The sequence below is a fragment of the Dermochelys coriacea genome, chromosome 4 (genome assembly GCF_009764565.3).
Source record: "Dermochelys coriacea isolate rDerCor1 chromosome 4, rDerCor1.pri.v4, whole genome shotgun sequence".
In the NCBI taxonomy this organism is placed as follows: Eukaryota; Metazoa; Chordata; order Testudines; family Dermochelyidae; genus Dermochelys; species Dermochelys coriacea.
In genome coordinates this window covers 113,529,217-113,556,819 of record NC_050071.1, presented here as the reverse complement: position 1 = coordinate 113,556,819, position 27,603 = coordinate 113,529,217, and the positions used below count along the sequence as shown (strand labels likewise).

Below are 27,603 nucleotides of genomic sequence, written 5' to 3'. Positions count from 1 at the left end.
AGGATTCTGACTCTTTGGTCTTGGGCCCCTATGTGAGGCCGATTAAAAACTCCCCTACAAGAAACGCAACCTTGACGTAGCGTAGCCAATCCCAGGTAAAACTGCAATGGACACTGCCTCATGCACTCCTATGTTCAAAAGGTCAGCTCTTTTCAACAGAGGTGAAAAAAAGAGGTTACTCACCCTGTGCAGTAACTCTGGTTCTTTGAGGTGTGTGTAACTATGGGTGCTCCACTCTAGGCACACTTGCACTCCTTGCACCTTTGATTGGAAATTTCATAGTATCTGTTCAGCATGTGCCTACCTCTTTTACAGTGCGGTGCACTGCACCATCGTTATGTAGTGTTGTATAGATGAACCACCCTCAGTTTCTTCTGTACCGCGAAGTTCCACAGCAAAGAACTTCAAAGAAGATGGGAGGGAGGTGGGTAGTGAAGCACACATAGGGACATAAATCTCAAAGAGCCACACAGTTACTGCACAGGGTGAGTAACCTCTTTGAGCAGTATCCCTATGGGTGCTTCACTCTAGGCGACTACTGAGTAGTTCCCACTGGAGGGGGAAAGGAAGGGCTTCCAAATCTAATTCGGAACTGAAGAAAGCACAGCAGAGCCAAACATAGCATTGGAAGCAGAATCTTGAGTTACGGCTTAATGTTCAAAAAAGGCATGTATAGCAGTCCAAGTAGTTGCCCCACGTATTTCAGCGATAGAAACATTTTTCAGAAAGGACACTGGAGTAGAAATAGATCTTGTTGAATGGGTTTGGACACCCAAAGGAAGCTGAAGACCCCAAGATTGATAGCAACAATTCATTCAGTCCAATATCTGTCTAGAGTCTTTGTCGACTGATGGCCCTTTAGATCTGTCCACAATAGAGACAAACAACATGGAAGACTTCCTAAAAGATTTAGCCCTGCCAAGGTAAAAGGTCAGAGCACTCCTGACATCAAGTGTGTGCAACAGCGCCCATTCCTTACCCAACAAAGGTTTAGGGTAAGAGACTGGGAGATGAATGGGCTGGTTAATATGGAACTGTGAAGATAATTTTTTATCAAAAGTTAGGGTGCGTGACTTTGTCTTTGAAAAATATTGTGAAAGCCCTTATTTCCCCAACTTGTTGAGCAGATGGGGCAGCTACCAGGAATGCTGTTTTTATCAAGTTTTTAAAAATGGAGGCGTGATCAGGTAGTCACTGACTCAAAAGTTGTTTTGTAAGGTATTTAAAAAGGAAGCTGAGGTCCCAAGTCGAGACAGGACATTTGACTTGTGGAAAGATTTCTGAGCCTCTTGAGGAACCACACTATCATTAGGCGAGTGAATACAGAAAAGCCCTCTGTCAGGCAGTGGAAGGCTATGGCAGCTGTCAGAAGGACTGTAATGGGAGTTCAGTGACAACCCTGATTTTTTCAATTCCAGGATATAGTTCAGTACACATGACTGTGAAAAGGATGTTGGTGGAATGTGTTTTAGGACACCAGCAGCTGAATCTTGTCCATTGTTGCAAGTATAAGTGCACAGACTGTTTTCTGCTGTATAATAGTACTCGTTACCTCCTCTGAACAGGTTATTTCTAATCCTGCTAACCACTGACTAGTCATGCTTTGATGCAAAGAACTCAGATTTTCTGCCTTCTTGAAAGAGAAGATGAGGGACAGTATTAAGAGCGATTGGCGAACAAGTCACCAGCTGAATGAGGTAAGGGAATGTTAAGATTATTACAAAAACCCTGGCATTGTCTTCCCTTCTAATTCCTCTAATATCCAAAGTTTCGATTGAGATAAAGAATGTGAACAGCAGACCCGATGACCACTGAAAAAGAAAGGCATTCCCCTAAGGATGGTGAACCAGCCTGCCTCTCAAGCAGAGCTGTGCAAGTTTATTGTTCCTAGCTGTGGCAAATAGGTCCTACGGAGGGGTAGGGGGATGAACCAATATCAAAATATACAGTGAAATATGATGAAATCTATTTCTCACTTGTAATCTGAGAGAAGTGTCTGCTGAGTGTAACCACAGACACATTCCGAGCACTGGAAGGTAAGCTACTTTGATGTTAATACAATTGTATATAAACCAATTCCAAAGCCTGACTGCTCCAGCGCAGAGGGAGGGTGATCTTGCCCCTCCTTGACAGCGTATATAAAATAAGCATATTTAAAAAAAAAAAAGACTTCATATTTGCCCCAAATCAGTGGTAGAAAATTGGAGAGAGGCATATATGACTGCCTTGAGTAACATCAAGTTGACATATTGTTTAGAGGTGTGCACCTGCCTTGACCCATGTGACTGTCTAGAAGTGCTCTCCAACCCAAGATGGATGGATCTGTTATAACGATCATTGGGAGAAGGCTAGACAAAAGGATCTCCACCAATTGAGGGAATCCTTCATCAAGATGGGTATGGAGAGTAACTTGTTCATGACTGCACCTGCTCAGGGAATAAAGTATCCGGAGCCACCCTTGAAGGCAATGCATCCACAATCTTGTGTGGCTTAAGACGAAAGTACTTGCTGCCTATATGTCCCAGCAGTTGTAGACTGCTCTTGACCCATGTCTGTGGGTTGATCTGGACTGTATTGACTATACTGGATAGAGCCACAAAATTGTGCAGTGGCAAGCTAGGGTCAAAGTGGATTTTTTTTTTTTAAATTGTTCAGCTGTAGGCCCAATTTAAGGAAGAGGTCTATGGCCTTGTGAGTAGCCACTGTAGGTTTTGCATAACAACCACCTTTCTGAAGCCAATCCCTAAATTCCTTTTCTGCAGAGGTGAGCTGCTGTTGACAACTTTCTAAAAGGCTCTTGGGGCAAAGGAGAGACCGAAAGGGAGTATCCTGTATTGAAACTGGTCTTGATTGTGAAACATAGAAACCTTCCATTGGAAAGGGTGGATCGCTATATGGAAATATGCATGCTGAAGGGCTGTGAATCAATCACTCACTCACTTTGGGTCCAATGACAAAATTATTTGTGCCTTTTTCCTCTTAGATGCCCTCAGGGAGCGTGGTGCTCAAGCAGTCACAGATTTGTATGGAGACTGGTGAAGGGTGAGGTGGGGTCCTGGCATGGATCAGAGGCTGGGCGAAGAGAGCTCTCCATCATGAGGAGATGTAGTTTGATCTTGCTGTTCTTCCTGTTCCTGTCAATTCCCAAAGCACTATAACAGTCTTATAATGGAGTCGCAGGCAGTCTCCTTAGACCAGTGCTACTCAAACCTCAGTGGTGCAGGAGCCAAATTAGCAATCAACTTTACTCAATAGAGCCACAGTAGTGTGAATTCATTGTCTCATTTACTAATTTGTTTGTATACTTATATAATTATCACAGCAAAATGACTACATATTATTTTATCAATTACAATTGGTTAACATAGTAAAAGTATCCTAACTGGTTAATAATTAAATCAGTGTTTTAATATCATGTACTACAAAGAGCCACAGAAGACACATTTAGGAGCCACTTGTGGCTCATGAGCTTTAGTCCATGTATCACTGCCTTAGACACTCCAGTTTATCTTGCCACCCAGGCAAGATAGACTATGTACGCAAAATAAAAATCACAAAATATTCAGGTTGCTTCCAGTCCCAAAAGACCAGTCACTTATCCCAGATCAATTTGTAACTTCGATCTCAAAGACAACACTGGTAAGTAATCCTGTAATAAACTAACTAAAGGTCTATTAAACTATGAAAAAGAAGTGTAATTTACAGGTTAAAGCAGGCAAACTGAACTCATTTGTGAGTATGTGTTATAGTTACCACATCTGTCACCTTTTGAAATCTGTCAGCAATGAATGTCTTTTCAGGGCTAACCCAGGCCAAGCAGCATGGGGATGTCTATGCTTATGTTTAGGAATCGTTGCCCCTCAGAGTGCAGACAATATAAAAGGAGATTCAGTTTCTCCATGTCAGGGATTTTTATCCCCTTCTCTCCAGAGTTCAAAACTGATGGGATGAGTTCATGAATAGGTCTCTCCTTCCTTGAGGGAGATAAGAATGCAATCAAAGTCTGAGTCGTCTGATGCTACAAAACACATCAGTTGCCTTCAATGGGACATTTTTGTATACAAGGCGGGCACTTTATCTTAAAATCAATGCTTCTTATTCCATTTGCTGAATTACACAATTAGAGAGGTTTACAATGCAAACACTTAATATAACTTGATACCATTGGCTATAGAGACAATAAGTGAGATCAATATATGCAGCATCCTACAAGCACTTTATGCAGTCTAAACTAAACACACACTCTTCTTATCAACTTAACCTCCAATATCTATTTATTTACTAACACGCACCACCAATTTCCAGCGATGCATTTGTAAGTATTCAGTGAGGTCTGAGGCACCTGGTTACCAGCATTGCAGATGTATAACTCCCCCAAAAAAGTGCAGAGTGGCTTTGGAGTCTTAATGTGTGGAGAGACTTGTCCATGCTCTCCACAAACAGTTTGGAGCTGTTGAGAGGAAGGTCCTCAATAGTTTTTTGGACTCTCTGAAATCCTGAAAGCTGGAGCTAGGAGGCTCTCCTCATGACTACCGCCATACAGATAGAAAAAAATGGTACTGTCAGCTGCATCCAGAGATGTTCTAACAAGAAGTTGGCCTGCTGCAGTGATAGCCTGAAAATTATTCTCTGTGCTTTAATGGTGGGTGCTCAATAAAGGAATTCAACTTGGTATAGTTGTATTTCACCATTAAACACCTGATAGCTGGTGATTCTAAACTGTAGAATGGCCAATAAGTACAACTTTTTGACCAAACAGAGGCATTTATGATCTTTATCGTGGGGTGTAGATTTAGCGTGATGCTGCCTTTCATGTTAATTAACTGCCTCGATCAGAGAACTGGAAGAGGATAAGAAAAACATTCCAAGTCCTTAAAGGTGACATAGTATTTCTTATTCATGCTCTTGAACATGGTCAGAATCATAGATGGAGTATTCCAGATTCCTTTCACTAGATCTAGTAGGCCTCGCTAACAGGGAAGGTGATCCAAGCAGATGATGCTGTATGGAAGATGTCAAGCAGCTTATGATGCAACTCTTTAACCTTGTGTGGGATCTGTAAGGAGTCTGCTATCCTCTTAATGAGTTCCTGGAACTGCTGGAAGTCATCAGTCACAGATGATGGAGGTGGCATAACAGTTTCAGAAAGGGGAAGGAGACATTGACTGGTTGGGAGACCCATTCATCAGCCCTCAATTCCTGTTTATTTAAGGTTTCCTCCTGAGGTTCAGGTCTCCTGGAGAAAGATGATGATGGAAACTGTCTGCCTCTATGGTGGGTGGTACTCAAGGCCCACAAAAATTGCTAACAGTAAGCCACCCAGAAGTCCCAGGATGGGTGTGCGTGTAGGAACCCACAGGTGTGCATACCAGCAAGATGGTGGCTGTAAATGTTTCTGATGGATATTATCAGCTTCTTCAGATGCCCTTGGAAAAGTACCCCTTTGGAGATTGGGGGGGGGGGGGGAAGGGAGAGATCCTTGAACTGATATTTGAGAAACCAAAGCAAGATCTTAGTCAGAATCCTCCTCTGCCACATCACTTTGAAGCAGTGGAGCACTGAAAGAAACAAAAGGCAAGTCTATTGGTACTGGATGAATGTCTGGAGACTGAGGTCCTTGGTACCGAGAATGGATCGGTACCAAACAAACAATGGGTGAATCAGGTGTTGTGGTCACAGAAAAGTGCAAAGGAAACTAATTTCTGTAGTACCGAGTGCATTGTTGGTACCATAGGGATGGCCTGGGTAGGAGTAATCGTGGAACCATGGACCTTGCACGCTCTGTGGAGGTCAGTGGTACCATGGACCTTGCACTCTGTGGAGAGTAGAGAGAGTGTCTGATCAATCTTTTTTGGTACCCAGTGAGAAGGACTAGATCTTTTTACTGCTTAGCTCTTCCAATGGTACCGATGGCCTAACAGAGCACAGCATTTTGGAGTCCTTTGGCTAAGTGATTCTTTTGCTTCCAAAACTTGTGGGTTGGAGACCAATGGGTGCCAAAGAAGCTGGTGTCATTGGCAACTGCAGCTTCTTTGAGGAAGGTTCCCTAGCTGGAGGGCTTCAGAGACCTTATGAGAGGAATTTTGACTCTTTCCTCTTAGGTGCCCTCAGGGAGTGTGGTGCTCACACAGTCACAGTGGCGGACTTTTATAGAGACCAGAGAAGGGGAGGTGGAGTGGTGTCATGGCCAGGATCAGAAGCTGGGCAAAGAGTTCTCCATGATGAGTAGATGTAGTCTGATCTCCCTGTTCTTTTCTGACCCTAGGATTTTAATGCAAGGCAACAGCTGCACTTTTGGGTTATGAGATATTCCCTGAAGCAATAGATACATTGCGATTGCTCATCACTCACCAGGATTAGTGCCTGGCATGATAGGCAGCGTTTAAAACCATGGAAATTGGGCACTCCCTCTCAGTAATTTAAAAGTTCCCAGAAGAGGAGAAACATTTAAAAAAATAACTAGGATGAATGAGACCTCTAAGGAAAAAATAACTCTTAGATGCAGGGAACTGAAATATTAACATGCCCTCTACTCTCAGTCTTCCTGTTGTCTCAGAGGGAAAAGGGAAAAAAAAAAAAAAAAAAAAAAAAAAGACAGGATCATCACAGGACCGCCCTATTCCTGATTTGAATCTCATGACATTTCCCTTGTTCAAAATGACTACCATCTCCCATTATTTCCAACAGATCTGAAGCCCAGAAAGATGGCCACCATTTCCCTTTAATATCTCCATATGGAAGTGAGGCTTCCCCAATAAGATGGCCACTTACAACCACTGTTTCAATTGAGACAGAAGCCAGACAGTCCTCAAAAGAGTTGGAATGCCACTTTATAGTTAAGGAACTAGACAGGATACTGAGACAATAGGGGACTGTGAACAGAAGAGAAGATCAAAAGGTGAGGAGGAGACTGAAGGGTGAAGCAAGGGAAGAAGGAAGCTAACTAAGGTGGAATAAGGAAAGGGCAAGAGGGAGAATGTGAGAGGAAAGAAAAGAAGGAAGGTAAGCACAGTAAAAGCAGGGGACAAGTGGAGGAACACAAAGGGAGGATGCATATATGTGATAGCTCCCTATCCTGTCTAGTTAAGGAGAGAAAGAATCAGAGATCCCCACATCCTAGGTATAGAAGACGTAAGCAGAATTCCCTCCGAGTAGCAAACAGGGAAAGACCTGCATTTTTTAGAATATTTCAGATTGAATTTTGAACCAGAGATCACTTCGTACACATTTGGAGGTAGCCCCTGCAACAGAGGGGAAAACCCGATCAGAAGGTAACTGAAAATGTGATAAATAAGTTTTTTGGGAGAGAAGGTCTGACAGTTTTTGAATGCTTGAAATTCACATTACTGAAGCAAGGTCCACACAACTCGGATGCTTTTTTTTTTTTTTGGAGGGGGGGTAGTTAGGTTGAATTTAGCACATGTGTATGAGGAGAAATGGAAGAAAATAAAGACAGCATATAATTTGGAGGAGGATGAAAGATGCTCATTACTACTAAACTTGCACTCAGCAAAAAGGACTTCGGAGGGAATGCTGGTGAAAAGATTAATTTAAGTCCAAACCACAAGATAATAGAAGTGTAGATAATTGCATAAGTTCTGAGACTCCATTTTGTTTTTTATTTATTAAAAACAAATAAAAAGAGGTTAGCTACATACCAAATGCATACAAAACTTCATTGACTGCTTTCCTGCCAGGCTACAGAAGTCACTTTGGTAAGAAGTCTCTGTATGCACTTTATCTTATGCCTAAAATACCAGATACATTCAGATGCAAATTTCCTATGCAACAGGGCAAACCTTGCTCATCCTGATATTTCACTGCAGTGATTCTCAGCCTTTTCCATTCCAGGACCACCTCATGATCCCCTCCAATTTAAGTAGGACACTAGTTGGGAACCTCCACTCCCATTTACCAAATATGAGGTGGACAAGTTGACTGTATTCCCATCCTGCCTACCCCCACCCTCTGATCTTATCTTCCCTCCACCTCAGCCCCTCCCAGCACCTCTTCACACACATGCCCACTTCACTGCATTTTAGTCAGACTCGTTCCATATTTTTGTCCATGCTACCTGGACAATAATGGAGGGACACAGAGGACAAGAGAAATTGCTTTCATCTTCAATGCCCAGTAGTCCACAGCAACTGGAAAGAGCAATTGCAGAGAAAGTCCTGCTCAGTCCCTGCTGCCCCAAAATGGTGCATGCATAGCTCAGTTGTCATGTAGGAGACCTTTGGGGATGAAGCATGATCAATGCACATTGAATAAGAATTTAGATGTAAAACTTCTACTGAGCTTGTGTGAACGGTAATTTCAGAGGTCTACAATCTGGCCAAATTTAGGTGAATTTTCATGAGTGGCACAGGGACAACTCACCGGCCAAATGTCAAGTCCCTACTCCAAAATACAGAGGCACTAGAACTTAACAGAAGTGGTAAGATTTAAAACACACACACACACACACACACACACACACACACACCCCAACCACCCAACAGCAAAACAAAATCCTTAATCTCTCTCTCTCATTTTAGCTGAAACTTCCAAAAAAATTGAGCCTGAGGCAGACACCCAGCATGAACATTTCAACCTCAATGGCTATTTGGCAAAGTTATAAGCAACTAAAAGCAGAATCTTTTAATGGAATGTGTCAACCTAAACTTCAATAAAACCTAAAGTATGGTCCTAAAAGTCATTCACACTGTTATTTTAAGAAATACTTAACTGTATGTTAGAAATCCACCCTTAAAAATTCATACTAAATTACCCACATTTGCTCTTCTGGGGAGTAATCCCAAGAGGTAATGAGGACCTGTAATTCCAAGTACAATGTTTGACAACTGTGGGTGCCTGTTCCCCATCAGAACCGTGCCCCTAACAATTTTATAATTGGATTTAATGTACTGATAAGTAAAAGTGACCATTAACACTATACCATGGAGGGAGGTCTTCCAAGCTAAAAGGAGCCTTACTTTCCCTGTCAAATTAGTACTGCTAGCAATAGACCTATTTAAAAAAATACAAAAAAACCCACCACACACAGTGCGTGAAACCTCAGTTTTACAGCACCATGCTCATAAAGGTATAAAATTATCAAACCCTCTCAACTCAGTGGAATGCAATTAGGAAATGAATGAATGTTCACACTGCCCTCTACTGACCTATCGCTAGCTCAGCAGATTCTTTACATACTTGTATACTAGCATTCAGCTCATTGCTACTATGGTGGTTAGAACTGTTCACTTCTACAGTTTTGATCAGTCCTCTGAGGGAATATGGGTAGGAGAAGGAGAAGACAAGTTATTTTAAAAATTTACATTTTGGATAATTATCCTTAGCACCTTTATATTCTATGATACTTCCAACATAATAGTATGCTGAAAATGTACTAAATTGTAATATCCTTTTTTATGAACTTTGTTCATTAGATGAAAATAAAGTAAGTAATCAAATTAATCCCGGTTAATTTCACTGCCTTCCAGTGTGTTTATGGAACTTAGTGGCCTTGCACTAAAAAAAATTGACAGAAAATGGTTAATAGAGGACAATTGTTAGACTTCACAAACACAATGGTTCCTCCATTGCAGCAATTCTCAAACTGTGTCAGGACCCCAAAGTGGGTCATGACCACATTTTAATGGGGTTGCCAGGGCTGGTGTTAGACTGGCTGGGGCCCAGGGCCAAAGCTGAAGCCTGAGCCCCACCACTCTGGGCTCAGGGTACAGGCCCCCTTGTCCAGGGGGTTGGGGGGGGGGGGGGGGAGCGGGAGATCAGGTTTTGGCCCCACCTGAAGCAGGGGGGCTCAGGCTTCAGCTCCCCCTCTTGGGGTCATGTAGTAATTTTTGTTGTCAGAAGAGGGTCATGGTGCAATGAAGATTGAGAACCCCTGCTCTAACGGACATCTTACTTTTGAGGATTTTGAATGACATGGAAGCTATCCTCAGCTTATGATCTTTTAAAGACTACAGATCTGATAAGTATTTTACAATAAAGAGGTTTCATTTTCCAAAGCTCTCCTCCTCCCGCAAGAGGTACCTGCTTCCTCCTGATGTAAAGCCTGACCTAATTTTTAGATCTCCACAGTTTGTGTTATGGAGAAGGTTGCTGCCATGCTGCAGTCAAGGTTCAGCCAAGCTTTCTGTTTAAAATCTACATACAAACTTAGATTGTAAGTGCATCAAACTTAGTTTGATAAACTTAGTTTTAGTGCATCATTGGGGCCCAGGGGATGGCTAATGATGCATGCAGATTTGGGGTCATCTGATCAAAGGTTTTCTCAGATACTGAACCCCTTCCCTCCTTTGAGTCGATTTTAATACTCAAATTGTTCTAAAAATCCATCTTGAAAATTGACAGATCAACAGTAGCTGGAAAAGACTTTGTGGTGCAAGTTTAGGAGAGGCAACTGAAACAACTTGCTTTTAAAATTATTCAGATTCTTGTTTTTTTGGGGCAGAGCTAGAGGAAAAAACTAAGACGCTGACCCTCATAAAATACATATTATTGGACTGCCCTTGAGCTCAGCTATTCAATGGCACCAGGAACCAGTTCAGAAATTTTTCCAAAATCTGTTACCTCTGCTAATAGCACAAGTGACGTGGACCTCTTGGAGAACTTCAGTACCGCACAGAAAAATGCCCGTAAAGCAGGGTGGATACAAATCAATGATTTAAAAACCAGATTTTTTTTATTTTTGATAAAATGCTTTGAGGAAAAAACCTCTCTCATCATGGAATAGGGATTATAAATTCTAATTCTATAGTACGAGACAAAATATTCATGTAATGTTTAAGAAAAGTTTTGTAAATGACTTCCAATAGTTCACAGATTAGAGACCCAATCTTAGGGGTTCCAAGGGCTTCTGTATAGATTTAAGTTAATGTTTCTATCTACCCAGTGGAACTCAGTGCTCAGTCTAGAAAATACCATCAGAGATGCTTAGTTTTGCAGTTCTCAAACTGTGGATTTGTGTCTCCAGAGACAACATGATGTTAACATAAAAAAAGGTTTTAAATAAAATAAATAAATAATTAGAGGTGAGAGTAAAGACCCTCAACCCTGTTGTCCTCTGCAAGTTTGTGTGTCGAAGATTAATCCCTTACCTCTCTCTAAATGTGTAAAGTTTCAAAAAGTCCAATGAATAGAAGACTGTTCTGGACAAGGAGAAGAAGTCTGGAGATAAATGTGAGATGGGAGGGATAGACAATAGAAACAAAAGTGAAACTGTTTAAGCAGCACATATCAGAAGTCTTGAGGTCTTTCTAAGCGTAGCTTTCATTATTTGAAATCTACCATACCATTCTCTCACTAGAAGGGAAAACCTATAATGGCAGCAGCCGTAAGAGAGACCCAGTTTGGGAATATTTTAATGAAGCTCCTCTACCTGTGGATAAGACAGGCGTGTGCAAAATGCAAACAGCGCAACAAAGAAATGCAAGGCCTGGTTGCCCAGATGAAACAACATCATGAGAAGTGTTCCTTCTCAGGAGGAAGCTGCGTTGAAGATGATGAAAGGAACATATCTGAACATGCAGGATCTTCAGGTTGGTAAACTTCTTTCTTAAGGACTGCTTGTTCTTTCTTCTGGACTATTCTTGAATTCTCATGTTTGAGCAAAATATGTAGTTGTTTTTCTATGGTACTATCATTTTAGATGCAGTAGTGATAAAAAAATAGATAGCTGAAATAGGCAGATCTTCCTTTTACAATTTCACCTTTAAAGTAGTACCGAGTGTCAGTGAATGCAATGAATAATTCTAAATGAGCAGTATAGTAATAATAAATAACTGCATTGACTTGTTTTGTTTAGGAGAATCCATCCTCAACATACAGGATTCTGAAGACTATCTACCTTCAAGATCACCATTATTTTCTATAAAAGAAAAGGAGTACTTGTGGCACCTTAGAGACTAACAAATTTATTAGAGCATAAGCTTTCGTGAGCTACAGCTCACTTCATCGGATGCATTTGGTGGAAAAAACAGAGGGAGAGATTTATATACACACACACACAGAGAACATGAAACAATGGGTTTATCATACACACTGTAAGGAGAGTGATCATTTAAGATAAGCCATCACCCACAGAGGGGGGGGAGAAGGAGGAAAAACCTTCCATGGTGACAAGCAGGTAGGCTAATTCCAGCAGTTAACAAGAATATCAGAGGAACAGTGGGGGGGGTGGGGTGGGGGGGGAGAATACCATGGGGAAATAGTTTTACTTTGTGTAATGACTCATCCATTCCCAGTCTCTATTCAAGCCTAAGTTAATTGTATCCAGTTTGCAAATTAATTCCAATTCAGCAGTCTCTCGTTGGAGTCTGTTTTTGAAGCTTTTTTTGTTGAAGTATAGCCACTCTTAGGTCTGTGATCGAGTGACCAGAGAGATGAAGTGTTCTCCAACTGGTTTTTGAATGTTATAATTCTTGACGTCTGATTTGTGTCCATTCATTCTTTTACGTAGAGACTGTCCAGTTTGGCCAATGTACATGGCAGAGGGGCATTGCTGGCACATGATGGCATATATCACATTGGTAGATGCGCAGGTGAACGAGCCTCTGATAGTGTGGCTGATGTGATTAGGCCCTATGATGGTATCCCCTGAATAGATATGTGGAAAGAGTTGGCAACGGGCTTGTTGCAAGGATAGGTTCCTGGGTTAGTGGTTCTGTTGTGTGGTGTGTGGTTGCTGGTGAGTATTTGCTTCAGATTGGGGGGGCTGTCTGTAAGCAAGGACTGGTCTGTCTCCCAAGATCTGAGAGAGCGATGGCTCGTCCTTCAGGATAGGTTGTAGATCCTTGATGATGCGTTGGAGAGGTTTTAGTTGGGGGCCTGAAGGTGATGGCTAGTGGCGTTCTGTTGTTTTCTTGTTGGGCCTGTCCTGTAGTAGGTGACTTCTGGTACTCTTCTGGCTCTGTCAATCTGTTTCTTCACTTCAGCAGGTGGGTAGGTAGTTGTAGGAATGCATGATAGAGATCTTGTAGGTGTTTGTCTCTGTCTGAGGGGTTGGAGCAAATGCGGTTATATCGTAGCGCTTGGCTGTAGACAATGGATCGAGTGGTATGATCTGGATGAAAGCTAGAGGCATGTAGGTAGGAATAGCGGTCAGTAGGTTTCCGATATAGGGTGGTGTTTATGTGACCATCGCTTATTAGCACCGTAGTGTCCAGGAAGTGGATCTCTTGTGTGGACTGGTCCAGGCTGAGGTTGATGGTGGGATGGAAATTGTTGAAATCATGGTGGAATTCCTCAAGAGCTTCTTTTCCATGGGTCCAGATGATGAAGATGTCATCAATGTAGCGCAAGTAGAGTAGGGGCCACAACAATGGTTCCCGTAACCCACCGAGCAATATTGTTAATCTATCCAACTATACTCTTAGCCCAGCGGAAGAATCTGTCCTATCTCGGGGCCTCTCCTTTTCCCCCTCCACCCCCACGAACATGATAGATTTCTGTGGTGACCTAGAATCCTATTTTCGACGTCTCAGACTCAAGAAATATTTCCAACACACCTCTGACCAACATATTAACCCACAGAGACCTTCCTGCCAACACTACAAAAAGAAGGATTCTGGGTGGACTCCTCCTGAAGGTCGAAACAGCAGCCTGGATTTCTACATAGACTGTTTCCGCCGACGTGCACGAGCTGAAATTGTGGAAAAGCAGCATCGCTTACCCCATAACCTCAGCCATGCAGAACACAGTGCCATCCACAGCCTCAGAAACAACTCTGACATCATAATCAAAAAGGCTGACAAAGGAGGTGCTGTCGTCATCATGAATAGGTCGGAGTATGAACAAGAGGCTACTAGGCAGCTCTCCAAAACCACTTCTACAAGCCATTACCCTCTGATCCCACTGAGAGGTTACCAAAGAAACTACAGCATTTGCTCAAGAAACTCCCTGAAAAAGCACAAGAACAAATCCGCACAGACACACCCCTGGAGCCCCGACCTGGGGTATTCTATCTGCTACCCAAGATCCATAAACCTGGAAATCCTGGACGCCCCATCATCTCAGGCATTGGCACCCTGACAGCAGGATTGTCTGGCTATGTAGACTCCCTCCTCAGGCCCTTCGTTACCAGCACTCCCAGCTATCTTCGAGACACCACCGATTTCCTGAGGAAACTACAGTCATTGGTGATCTTCCTAAAAACACCATCCTAGCCACTATGGATGTAGAAGCCCTCTACACCAACATTCCACACAAAGATGGACTACAAGCCGTCAGGAACAGTATCCCCGATACTGTCACGGCTAACCTGGTGGCAGAACTTTGTGACTTTGTCCTGACCCGTAACTATTTCACATTTGGTGACAATGTATACCTTCAAATCAGCAGCACTGCGATGGGTACCCGCATGGCCCCACAGTATGCCAACATTTTTATGGCTGACTTAGAACAACGCTTCCTCAGCTCTCGTCCCCTAATGCCCCTACTCTACTTGCGCTACATTGATGACATCTTCATCATCTGGACCCATGGAAAAGAAGCTCTTGAGGAATTCCACCATGATTTCAACAATTTCCATCCCACCATCAACCTCAGCCTGGACCAGTCCACACAAGAGATCCACTTCCTGGACACTACGGTGCTAATAAGCGATGGTCACATAAACACCACCCTATATCGGAAACCTACTGACCGCTATTCCTACCTACATGCCTCTAGCTTTCATCCAGATCATACCACTCGATCCATTGTCTACAGCCAAGCGCTACGATATAACCGCATTTGCTCCAACCCCTCAGACAGAGACAACACCTACAAGATCTCTATCATGCATTCCTACAACTACAATACCCACCTGCTGAAGTGAAGAAACAGATTGACAGAGCCAGAAGAGTACCCAGAAGTCACCTACTACAGGACAGGCCCAACAAAGAAAACAACAGAACGCCACTAGCCATCACCTTCAGCCCCAACTAAACCTCTCCAACGCATCATCAAGGATCTACAACCTATCCTGAAGGACGAGCCATCGCTCTCTCAGATCTTGGGAGACAGACCAGTCCTTGCTTACAGACAGCCCCCCAATCTGAAGCAAATACTCACCAGCAACCACACACCACACAACAGAACCACTAACCCAGGAACCTATCCTTGCAACAAAGCCCGTTGCCAACTCTTTCCACATATCTATTCAGGGGATACCATCATAGGGCCTAATCACATCAGCCACACTATCAGAGGCTCGTTCACCTGCGCATCTACCAATGTGATATATGCCATCATGTGCCAGCAATGCCCCTCTGCCATGTACATTGGCCAAACTGGACAGTCTCTACGTAAAAGAATGAATGGACACAAATCAGACGTCAAGAATTATAACATTCAAAAACCAGTTGGAGAACACTTCAATCTCTCTGGTCACTCGATCACAGACCTAAGAGTGGCTATACTTCAACAAAAAAGCTTCAAAAACAGACTCCAACGAGAGACTGCTGAATTGGAATTAATTTGCAAACTGGATACAATTAACTTAGGCTTGAATAGAGACTGGGAATGGATGAGTCATACACAAAGTAAAACTATTTCCCCATGGTATTTCTCCCCCCCCACCCCACCCCCCACTGTTCCTCTGATATTCTTGTTAACTGCTGGAATTAGCCTACCTTGCTTGTCACCATGGAAGGTTTTCCTCCTTTCCCCCCCCTGCTGTGGGTGATGGCTTATCTTAAATGATCACTCTCCTTACAGTGTGTATGATGAACCCATTGTTTCATGTTCTCTGTGTGTGTGTATATAAATCTCTCCTCTGTTTTTTCCACCAAATGCATCCGATGAAGTGAGCTGTAGCTCACGAAAGCTTATGCTCTAATAAATTTGTTAGTCTCTAAGGTGCCACAAGTACTCCTTTTCTTTTTGTGAATGCAATGAATAATTCTAAATGAGCAGTATAGTAATAATAAATAACTGCATTGACTTGTTTTGTTTAGGAGAATCCATCCTCAACATACAGAATTCTGAAGACTATCTACCTTCAAGATCACCATTATTTTCTATAGTTTCAGAGTTACTGCCAGTGATAGTGTTTCAGTCACATCATGTATGTCACATAGCCACAGTATATCACCTGTAGCAAAAAGAAGAAAAAATCATCCAGAAACAACCATAGATAACTTTGCGATAAGAACCAGCAGATTACAAAAAGAGGTGATTGATGAAAAAATTGCCTGGTTTGTTTATGCAACCAACTCTCCTTTCCGTATGATTGAGAATCCACATTTCATTTACATGGTTCAGTCATTAAGACCAGGAGACAGTCCACCCAACAGAGCAGATGTAACAGGCAAATTGCTGGATAAAGCGTATGAAAGAGAAATTGAGCAATGTGCAAAAAGTCTAGAGGGTGAAATTGTTAACCTGAGTCTTGATGGGTGGAACAGTGTCCACAATGATGCTGTTGTATGTGTTTGTGTGACAACAGAAGGAGGGAAGTTCTTCCTTACAGAAACAATCGATACATCAGGAAATGCACACACAGCAGAATACTTACAAGAAGTAGCAGTCAAAGCTATAACAAACTGTGAAAAAAAATTTCAAATGTCTAGTCACATGGTCACAGACAATGCTGCAAATGTATCCAAGATGAAAAGAAATTTAGAAGAGAGTCCCAAGCTAATAACGTACGATTGCAGTGCTCATTTGATGCACCTCCTAGCCAAAGACTTGTTCCAGTGTGTTCCAGAAATAAAGGCTAATGTTGAAATTGCAAAATACTTCCGTGACAACTGCTTTGCAGCAGCTGCTCTGAAAAAAGTGGGAGGAACCAAGCTAATTCGCCCACAAGACATGTGATGGAACTCCGTAGTGGACCGTTCTGAGCACTATATCAAGAACTGGCCTAGTCTGATGTCAGTTTGTGAACAAAATTTGAAAAAATAGATAGCACTGTCACAGCCAAAGTTCTCAACAGTGGGCTTAAGAGAAATGTTGAATGCATGCTGAGTACCTTGAAGCCTATTTCTGTAGCCTTGAACAAAATGCAGAGAAATAGCTGTTTTATTGTTGACGCTGTTGAAATTTGGAAGGAACTGAGTGAGATCTTAAAAAGAGAAATATGCAATGACAGAGTTAAATTACAAGCTTTAAAAAAAAAAAAACAAATGGGACAAGCACTATCTCCAGCTCATTTTCTTGCAAATATTCTCAATATTCGGTACCAGGGTCAAACCTTAACTGCTGAAGAGGAGGAGTTGGCTAGGACATGGACATCCAGCAATCATCCCTCCATAATGCCAACTATAATAAACTTCAGAGCTAAGGGTGAACCATTCAAGAAATATATCTTTGTTGATGATGCTTTAAAGAAAGTCACACCACTTTGACTGGTGGAAGTCACTTAAGAACTTGGATTTAGAGAGTGTTGAAGTGATGATCTCACTTTTAACAGCAGTAGCTTCTTCTGCCAGTGTAGAAAGAATATTTTCTTCCTTCGAACTAATTCATTCCAAATTGAGAAATCGTTTGGGACCTGAAAAAGCAGGAAAGCTTGTTTTTCTTTTCCAGATTATGAACAAACAGAAAAATGAAGGTGAAGACGACTGAGTTAGCTGCAGAAGCCAGTATTTTAAATTTTTCATGTTGACTTGGCTGACATAGTCGATTTTTTTTAATATTTCATTTAATTTTAGTTAAAAACAATTTAAACAAAAACAAACCTGCTTTTAAAAAACTTGAATGTTTAAATTCAAAAATTCATATGCTTGTTATGTGAAAATATTATATATTTGTTGTTGAAGAAAAAAATCCAGAATACATAATGTTGTTGTTTTAGTTAAATAAAACAATGTAAAAGTCTGTCTGGTGAGGTGTTCTCCTCCTAATACAACCTGGCAAGAAAATCCTCCAAATATTAATTATTAACCTGTTGAATTGGAGATAGTTCACCTCCCAATGACGTCATAAATATCTGCTTCAATTACTTTTGGTAATGAAATAACCAAACAATCGTTAGTTTTAAAGCTGTATCAGAAAATTAATCTGAAATGTTTTAAAAAAATCACTTAAAAATGTATAGTGCGTACCTTCTAAAAATGAAACCTACATCTATCTCTGAGTTATGAGGAATATGTATTAAGGTTATAACAGCCAAGAAGAATGCACTTTTATGTAGAAATCCATGATTAAATTGAGTCTTCCTGACTAGTGATTTAAATCATGGTTTAAATCAAATGCACCGTCATAAAGGTCAAATTAAGGTGTGGATTAGTAAAGGCAGGATAACTAAGCCTGATCTACATTTGACACAAATACCCAAGACTTGCCAGATGTTAACATCTGTTCATCCGTCTGGGACATCACCTTTTGTTACCCGACTGGTGCTAGAATTCCCCAGAGCAATAGTGCAGCAGAGAGGGCATGGCAGTGTATGAACGCCAGTGCAGATGAGGTGTTTTGTTGTCTCAGTCTGCAAAAGGATATTAGAATATGATGAAGTGACTACATTCTTGTTTCTTCTTGACATACCTAGTGGAATGTCAGCCTCTGAAGGTGACCGAGTTTTTCTAGAGGCCTTGAAACTCTAATCATTCTTACAACTCTTTCATGTGTTCCTAGATTTCAGAGGCAAGAGGGCCATCGTGATCATCTATTCAGACTTCTCATGTTACACGGCCAAAAAAAAAAAAAAAAAAAATAGGGATTTTTGATTCTTCTAGCTACAGCCATACGAGCCAACTCCATGGGTGCTCCATGGCTGGAGCACCTATAGGGAAAGTTACTGGGTGCTCTGCAGCCACCAGCAGCCAAGCTCCCTGCCCCCCTCGCCGCCTTCTCCATTGAGCGCACCACCTTCCCGCTCCTCCCTCCCTCCCAGCACTTGCCGCTGCCAAACAGCTGTAGCAAGCTCTGGGAGGGAGAGCAGGGAGGAGCGGGAATGTAAGATGCTCAGGAGAGGAGGCGGGGATTTGGGGAGGGAGTCTAATGGGGCAGGGAGGGGGAGAAGTTGGACGGGGACTTTGGGGAAGGGGTTGACTACCCACTGGTACCATTAGAAGTCGGTGCCTATGGCTGCAGCTGTACCTCTCCTCAGAAACCAGTACAAGCTCTGGCCACTTGCTTCAATCGATACCTGAATCAATAAATACAGTTCCACCGAACAGAGAGGGTCAGTTCGAGTGTACGAAGAGGAATGAGAGTTTAGAATTGTACTGAACATAACTCAGTACAATACAGAAGATGGCAGATGTTAGGAACAGGACAGGTTCATCTCCAGAGAGGCAGAGTTAAGATTTTGTGGGGGTGTGATGGGAGATGTTACCTTAACTCCATACTTGATGGTTTTCAGAGGATTCAGTTTAGTGACCCTTCAACTTCTGGAAAAGCATAAGATAGCACCAGGCAACCTTAACGCCACATTAAAATTTGCTAGTGAATTAAGCTACACCACAAAAATATTAATAGTTATAATGGCCTAACAAGATAACAGCAAGGAAGTTCAAAATATGTTAGCTCAGATTTTTATGTATACCACTAGTTTCCACGGAATATACTAGTATGAATTGTTCAAATGTTACAAAACCACAGGCTTCTAGGCACAAAGGGTACTTAGAAGATGATCTCTAACCTTATCTACACTACGTAATTTAACTACTATAATTTGCACCAGTGAGAGTTTATTGGCAGCGTACATCCACACAAGTCATTCTGTTTTGAGTGCAAAGGGTCCACACACAGTACTCCCTGCACGTACAGCATGGTCTGTTACTTGTTCCTTGGAGCAGGTGCATATTGTCTGTTTATATAATGTCTATTTACACTTGTTCACATCATTGCTGTTTGATTGCCAGTTTCAAACAGTTCTGTCCTGCATAAGGATCATAACCATCTTTCTTCATGAACAGCAGGAGATATGTCTCCTATACCCCCCACACTGGCAGTTTCCATGCAGGAAGTCCACTAAGCTCCTAGTGCACCCACAGCCAATTAGACACTGGATACGAGTGGAGACTCATACTCAAAGTATGAGTCATACTCATACCCTACATTCGGTAGAAATGCATCCGATGAAGTGATCTGTAGCTCACGAAAGCTTATGCTCAAATAAATGTTAGTCTCTAAGGTGCCACAAGTACTCCTTTTCTTTTTTGCGAAGACAGACTAACACTGCTGCTACTCTGAAGAAAGTTAATATATTTTAAAATGCAGGAGTTTTATTTCATTTTATTATCTCTGTATCTGCCTTTGCTGCTCTAAAGGTTGGAGTGGCAAGGGAAGAAAATTGTTCAGAGCAGCCACATACAGTACTACATTGAGTGCTTTCCTGCATACAAGCTGTTGGCGAGTGGCTTGACAGATAGCACTGAGCTACCAAAACTGTCACTAATGGGTGAGCAAGAGCATTAGGGAATCACACAGGGAGGACTAATTACACTTCTGCAGCTACAAGGTTTGCATTTCCTGTCCATACTGGCACTGCACAAGAGCTGAGTGACTGGGGGCAGGATGCAATGGTAATCTACACATGGTCTGAGTAAATCACAATAGTGGTTTAAACAACTCTGCACTGTTGGAAGGAACTGTGTATGAAAAATTTTTACAGGAGTGCTAAGGAACTATAAAGGTGGTGATTTCACTAAAATGCTGTATTTCAGAAAAGTCTTTTGACTGATATAAAAAGAACTACCATGACAAATGCACTGAAGACAGACATTGTCAAGGACAACAACATGGAAGCAAGAGACAAAGGTCTTCCAACAACCAGCCCACAGTCATGGAATAATCTTCCACAAAAGCATCATGGATACTCGTTAAGACAAAATTCAAAACCCATCTTTTCACCAAAACTTTCCAATAATGGGGGGGGGGGGGGGGGAAGAGCCCAGTTCCTTGAAATCTGATTTAAACATCCTACCCAAAAATGCTTTCAAAACAATTATCACAACATTGTGCACAACACAATTATCAGAAAATAAAATTGATGAGAAAAAATGAAAGTGAATATTCTGTATTCATCATCATCTAAATTGAGGTAAGTGGGAGAAGTTAATAAATTGGGATCTTAAAGTTTAAATTTTAGAAACTTAAGGTTTTATTAACAAAGGTAATATTTTTAGAGAAACATACAGATTCTGTTTAAATAGATCCCCTCCCTTTCAAACTTTAGAAGTCTAGTTACATTTCCCCCATTTATGCTTAAATTTACTCAACATTTCAGTTTCAAGATCAAGAACATACTAACCAGGGTTGCCAAACTGAGGTCCACAAACCAGTGATAGTCCATAGAAGTCTGGCTAGTCAAATGGTGCTGACGACTCCCTTTATTCCAACAGAGGGAAATAGAACTCATGGGAGAGGAAGATGATGAGAATAAAAAGACAGTATGATTCCTCTTCTAACAAAAAATGAAGAGGATAAAAAGATTGTTCCTTCTGAGGACAGCTAAATACACATGCATATTTTCCTAATATTACTTTTCCAAATAAGTAATTTCTATCATTGTCTTGGGGATATTGTGCGATTGCAACAGGGAGGAGAGGTGGTCTATCATCGCAAATGAGGGAAGAGGTAGGCCACACTTTGAAAATGTTGGAGACCCCCTGAAACAGGAAGTTTCATTCTGATTATAACACTAACAGATTAGGTGGATTCACTAAGCTACAGAGAAGGTTCAAATATAAAAATATTTTGCCACTGTAATAGGGAAATATGAAAATACTTCTGTTTCTATGAGGTTTTATATAACTTATATTAAATTACATACAAGAACTACATACTAAAAAAAGTGAAGACTCCGAAGTCAAGCACTCACAAGTAAGGAAGTCTCAAAATTAAAACTGTTCATGTAACATTCTTTTAACATTTTTTGTATGTAATTTCCTAGGTCCCCTCAAAGCAAACCGAAGAAACAAATTCCATTATGTGGAACCACACTGACCTCCACATGAGTCATCAGCAAGGTTGGGGCCTTTAGATCTACAGTGCAGACAGACCTCTACCACTAGCAACTCCATTAACTCAAGTAAAACTAAAATGTTCTTATCCTCCAAGTGGACATGCCTCTAGGGAGGGATGACATATGCACTTCAGTGATTTTAGCACCTACCTGCTAGACAGCAAAGGAATGTTGAGATTCTAGAAATCTGGGCTAAAATTCAAGTTTCTGAAGGAGAGTGCCCTGTAGTGGTTATAAATCTTTCTGCCACCATATTCCCATCCTGTCTACCCCAACCCCATTATCCTTCCCCCACCTCTGATCCCATCTTCCCCTCCATCTCAGCCTCTCCAAACACCCCTCCACTGCATTTTAGTCAGACTGGTTCCATCTTTTAGTCCATATTACCTGGACAATAATGGAGGACACACACAGTGGACAAAAGAGACAAAATCCTTGCTTTCACCTTCAATGCCCAGCAGCCCACAGCAACTGGAAAGAGCAATTGCAGAGAAAGTCCTGCTCAGTCCCTGCTGCCCCAAAATGGTGCATGCATGTAGTCGTCATGCAGGAGTCCTTTGGGGATGAAGCATGATCCATGTACATTGAATAAGAATTTAGATGTAAAACTTCTACTGAGCTTGTGTGAACTGTAATTTCAAGAGGCTTACAATCTGGCCAAATTTAGGTGAATTTTCGTGAGTCAGGCACAGGGGCAACTCACCGGCCAAATGTCAAATCCCAGCTCGAAAACACAGAGGCACTAGAACTTAACAGAAGTGGTAAGATTAAAAAAAAATAACCACACCCAACAGCAAAATAAAATTCCTTAATCTCTCTCATTTTAGCTGAAACTTCCAAAAAAATTGAGCCTGAGGCAGACACCCAGCATGAACATTTCAACCTCAATGGCTATTTGGCAAAGTTATAAGCAACTAAAAGCAGAATCTTTTAATGTAATGTGTCAACCTAAACTTCAATAAAACCTAAAGTATGGTCCTAAAAGTCATTCACACTGTTATTTTAAGAAATACTTAACTGTATGTTAGAAATCCACCCTTAAAAATTCATACTAAGTTACCCACATCTGCTTGTCTGGGGAGTAATCCCAAGAGGTAATGAGGACCTGTAATTCCAAGTACAATGTTTGACAACTGTGGGTGCCTGTTCCCCATCAGAACTGTGCCCCTAACAATTTCATAAAAATTGGATTTAATGCATTGACAAGTAAAAGTGACCGTTAACAGTATACATCCAACAAAGGGATGCCTCCCAGGCTAAAAGGAGCCATACTTCTCTTGACTAAGTTAGTAGGGCTAGCATTAGACTTTTATTTTTTTTTTAAAAAAAGGGAAACAGTGCACGATACCTCAGTTTTCTAGCTCCATGCTCATAAAGGTATAAAATTATCAAACCCTCTCAACTCAGTGGAATACAATTAGGAAATGAATGAAGGTTATAAAGTTTTTATTCAAAAAGACAAGACTTTTTCTGCAAACATTCTGATGCCTGTATATGCCCATGTAGAATCTCTTTTGCAATTGAAAAGACATTTCTTCCGAGTCTACATCCTTCAAGAACTGTTACCAAACCAGTTTAGATTTTCAATCACTTCAGTTTTTTAAGGTGAGAAATGTGATTCAAGACTCTAAATGTTCTGGTATTTTCATTTAGAGTTGTATCACAGTTTCTCAAACTCTTAAAAATCTGAACCAAAAAACTCAAACATATAAAATTATGTTCAACTGTTCACTAATGAAAGAAACAAAGTTTGATTCTGTCCCTTAATTTTGCACTGAACAATGCCTTATTCTTCAAATAGCCATTTGTTGAAATTAAAGGTAATACTCAATATAACCTAGGATGACAGAACTGAGTCTTTGGTCTGTTAGATAAAATCCCTTTAGATTGACTCATAAAATATAAAAATCCTATATCCTATCCTTCCTATAAAATCAGTATAGGATTATCCATCTTAGAAAGACAATGTAACACTGAAATAACCCATGCAAAGCACTTTGAGATCCTCAAATGAAAAGCGCTACAAAGAGATACTAATGACCAAGTTTGGCATCAATAAATTGTGAAATATCAGAAACAAAGTAGTTCTATCTCAGAGTTAGAAGTGAACTGCTAGATTTGTTTAAGAATCCAGATTTTCCTCCTTCGCCACATGATCTAACCAATAAGTTGACATATATAAATGAGTTAACCTAGCTGTTTTGTTCTACCTTTCATATTTTGTAATCATTTCCTTCACTTGCTCAGACTCTTCTCCCGTTCTTACCAGCATTTGAGCCTTTCAATCTCTGAAGAAAATCTTCTTTGCCTGAAGAAAATTCCAACTACCAAATTAATGGTTTCACCTAATAGCCAAGATAATTTATTGAACCAAAGTCCAGGAAGTTTCAAAAAGTAGCAAAAGCCTGAAAGTACATTATTTCCATTCTCCTGCCCATCCACTTTCCTGCCATTTTGTTAACGTTCTTTCTCTCAATTAAGAACTGCTCAACAAGCCCGTAGAAGAGTATGTAACTGAGATAGGGATCGTGACTAAACATTAACCCTATAGCAATGTACTTCCTCCTTAGCAGTTATAAAGGAATACGTACAATTACTATTAGTTCAATATCAACAGTAAGTTCCGTGTGTTCCGCACTGTAGAAAACAAAGAATCTCTATCCTAAATCCACAATATGAGACAAAAGGTAGAAGCAAACACAGAGCACTAAGTGAGAACATGGTGGAGTCTATTTAGGAGTTCAGTAGTTATGTTTTTGTTTTGCATTTAGTGAACCACAGCACACCGACAGCATTAAAACAAAGGGCCTGGCAAAAGTGCTTTTTAAATACAATAGGATTGGGATTTGCTGCACCAGCATAAGGACGACAAACGAGACATGAATGCAGTGCTGAAAAAAATTACAATAAAAGAGTAGGGAAAAATTACAAGAGGAGTGATAAAAGTAAGATGTTGGCAAAGTAAAGGAGTTTTAGTTATTCTGTATCTGTGTAATCAAATTGAACTGAAAATTAAATATTTCTAGCAACAGTATTTTTTTTTAAATTGTTTTAAGTGAACCAACAAGCTCTACAAATCACACAGACAACTTCACATGAAGTTGGATGAACATTAGAGCAAACTTGACAAAAAGATTTTAAAAAAACCAAATAGTGTTCAAATTGAGTTTTAATTTCACACGTTTCTATATTCATTTTGCTAGGACAGGAGCATGCTGTCATGGGAGGTTTTCCTATCACCTCCTATTGGATCCTGTCATGAAAATATAATTTTGCATTAAGACAATAAGTAATTTCATGGAATAAAAATGTTAACTGAGTGAAACAAGCTATATGATATAACTAAAAGATGATAAGTGAAAGTATTAAGTCTGAGCCAATGGATGACATGTACCTGGAGTTTTCCCCCCCAGAAGCATATTTAAGAACTATAACTCACACTATAATCCTAACGACACTGGGTTTTATTTTCCTACCACAAAAAAAAGATACCAAGAAATACTTTTAAACACTTAAAAGGTGTTTTCTATAACCAAAGCTATAACTTTTTTTGGGGGGAGGGGGAGACAAAACAGCCCCCCCACACGAAAAAATATTCTTTCAAATGAAAGATTTTCTTTTGAAAGAATATTTTTCATCTGCTAACACCAACAGATCAGGATGATTTGCAATTTACTTTTAAAGTAATGTAAATCAGAGGGCTACAGGGTTATGGAGACAATTATTTGCAACGCAGAAGACAGTCTTCATGTAAAGTACATATCAGATATTTAATTCATACTTCGATCTTGATCTCAGAATCACAAAAATGCTCAGTGAATTCAAGCCTATCATCTCGGCTATCGAGGTGTGTTTTGATGGCTCAGCCACTGGGAAGATCAATGCAAAACAGAATAAAGAATCTGCTATGCCATTTAAAAAGACTGTTTGTTTTACCTGTCTCCCTGACAAGCAAGATCTCAATGTGGGCAATACAAATGAACATTTCCAAATATTCACCAACAAGCAAGGCGACTACCTCCCCCCCAAAAAATCTATTCAGAGATCGATCAATATGATAGCGCATATAATAAATAAGGAAGGGGACAGAAGGGCGGGCAGTCACTCTCTATTATCTCATACATTCACCAAGCGGCTGAATAAATCCCCTTCCCGCACCTAGGAGCTGTCTCCAGTCACAGGTGTCCATTCAGCAGCAGCCCAGCGTGGCTGGGTATCGACAGACTTCCCCGCAGGCCGAGACAGGGTTTTAAAGCGGGAGCGGCTCTCTGGTGCTCTCCCCCCGTGCGGGGATGTCAGCGCGAAGAAGTTTAAAAGGCACCCAGACTTGCCTCCCCCTGGGCCCTCGGGGAGTCACATGACACAGGGGAACTGCACGAGAGCCTGAGGACAGCCTCGCCGGGGGGGGGGGGGGAGGAGGAGAAGGAGGGAGTGAGGGGAGAACTGCCGTCGCCATGACAACTTCCAGGGGGGGGGAGGGAAAACTTCAAATCCCAACCGTCAGTGCAGGAGCCTTCTTAAAGGCGCAAATCACACCCGGATCCCATTCTCCCCCCCCCCCCCCCACCACCACCACGGCGGGGAGGAGGCAGCCGGCGCTCCTCGCACAAGCGAGAAGACGCCTAGACAAAAGGACCCGAACCGAGGAAGGGCCAGCCTGTCTTTCCCATCCCGCCGAGCCCGGCCCCCACGGGACTCGCTACGGCTCTCCCCCCGCCCCTCCGGGCGGAGAAACCCGGGCTTCCAGACCTTCCCCGTCTCCTGGGCAGAGACCCTGGGGCGCCGCTTCCGCCCGCCGGGAAACACTCCTGAGCCGCTCCTCCACCGGCGCTACCCTCCCCGCGGCAGAGACCCGGGCTCCGGTCCCCGCCTCCCCCCGACCCCGCTCTCCCGCGGCAGAGGAGTCTCCCCTCTCTTACCCACACAGTGCATGAGGCGGTGCCGCCAGGAGTCGAGTTCTCGGCGGACTCCCCTGCGCTCCGCCGTGCAGCGAGGGCTCCGGCACTGAGGGGAGGCGGCGGCGGCGGCAGGAGGAGCGGGAGCCGCGGCGGCCATTCTGTCTGTTTCCTTTTCCATCTGCCTCTGACCTCACGCCCGCTCATTTACATACGAGCGCGCGCGCCACCCGAAGAGCGCGTGCCCGCGCCTCTCCCTCCGAGGCCTCCGGGAGGGGGAGCGCGCACCGCCTGGAGGGTTTGGGAGGGTGATTGACACGTGTCGCCTCCTCTGTCAAGACGAAGTGGGTGGAAGCCTCCTCACACGAAGTAGCAGCCCAGGCTCCTCCCCCCCCCCTTCTCGGTGGGGCCGGGGCGGGGCAGAAGAAGCGGCTGGACCTGTTGCGGATGTGTCCAAACTTTGTCCAAATTGTTGGGCTGCTTTTGGCAACCGGGCTGCCCGTGGACTACGAATCCCAGAAGGAACCACGCCACCTGCCCGAGCCCAACGCAGAGAGCCAGCAGCATTGCCCCGCGGGAGCGGTAGTCCGTATCTCAGCCCTTCCCCCTCTCCACCTGTAGGTGGCCGGGTCGCATGGGGTTGCTCCCCAGCCCTGGAGCCACTATGTGAAGTTGGCTGCTATGAAGGTAACAGTGAAGGTTAATAATGGGGTCTGATACCATGAGGATGGGCATCTGACAAGTGTCTCACACAGCTGCACCCAGCCCTAGCCCCCAGCACCAAGAGAATGTGAGCTGGCTGGT

The 27,603-nt window shown here is 42.2% G+C and overlaps 1 protein-coding gene across 20 annotated transcripts in view; it reads right to left on the bottom strand.

Annotated features, from left to right (window-relative positions):
* Nucleotides 1-27,103, bottom strand: part of LCORL (ligand dependent nuclear receptor corepressor like) — a 182,265-nt gene extending 155,162 nt beyond the window's left edge. For 2 of the 20 annotated variants that reach the window (XM_038400478.2, XM_043514097.1), the window contains exon 1: nt 26,824-27,057. In XM_038400478.2, coding sequence (XP_038256406.1) covers nt 26,824-26,980 — 157 coding nt within the window. In that variant the 5' untranslated portion in view covers nt 26,981-27,057. Of the gene's footprint in view, nt 1-26,823 lie in introns of all 20 variants that reach the window. The other 18 variants (XM_043514093.1, XM_043514090.1, XM_043514087.1 and 15 more) reach the window with 16 other exon arrangements.
* Nucleotides 27,104-27,603: the final 500 nt, after the last annotated feature.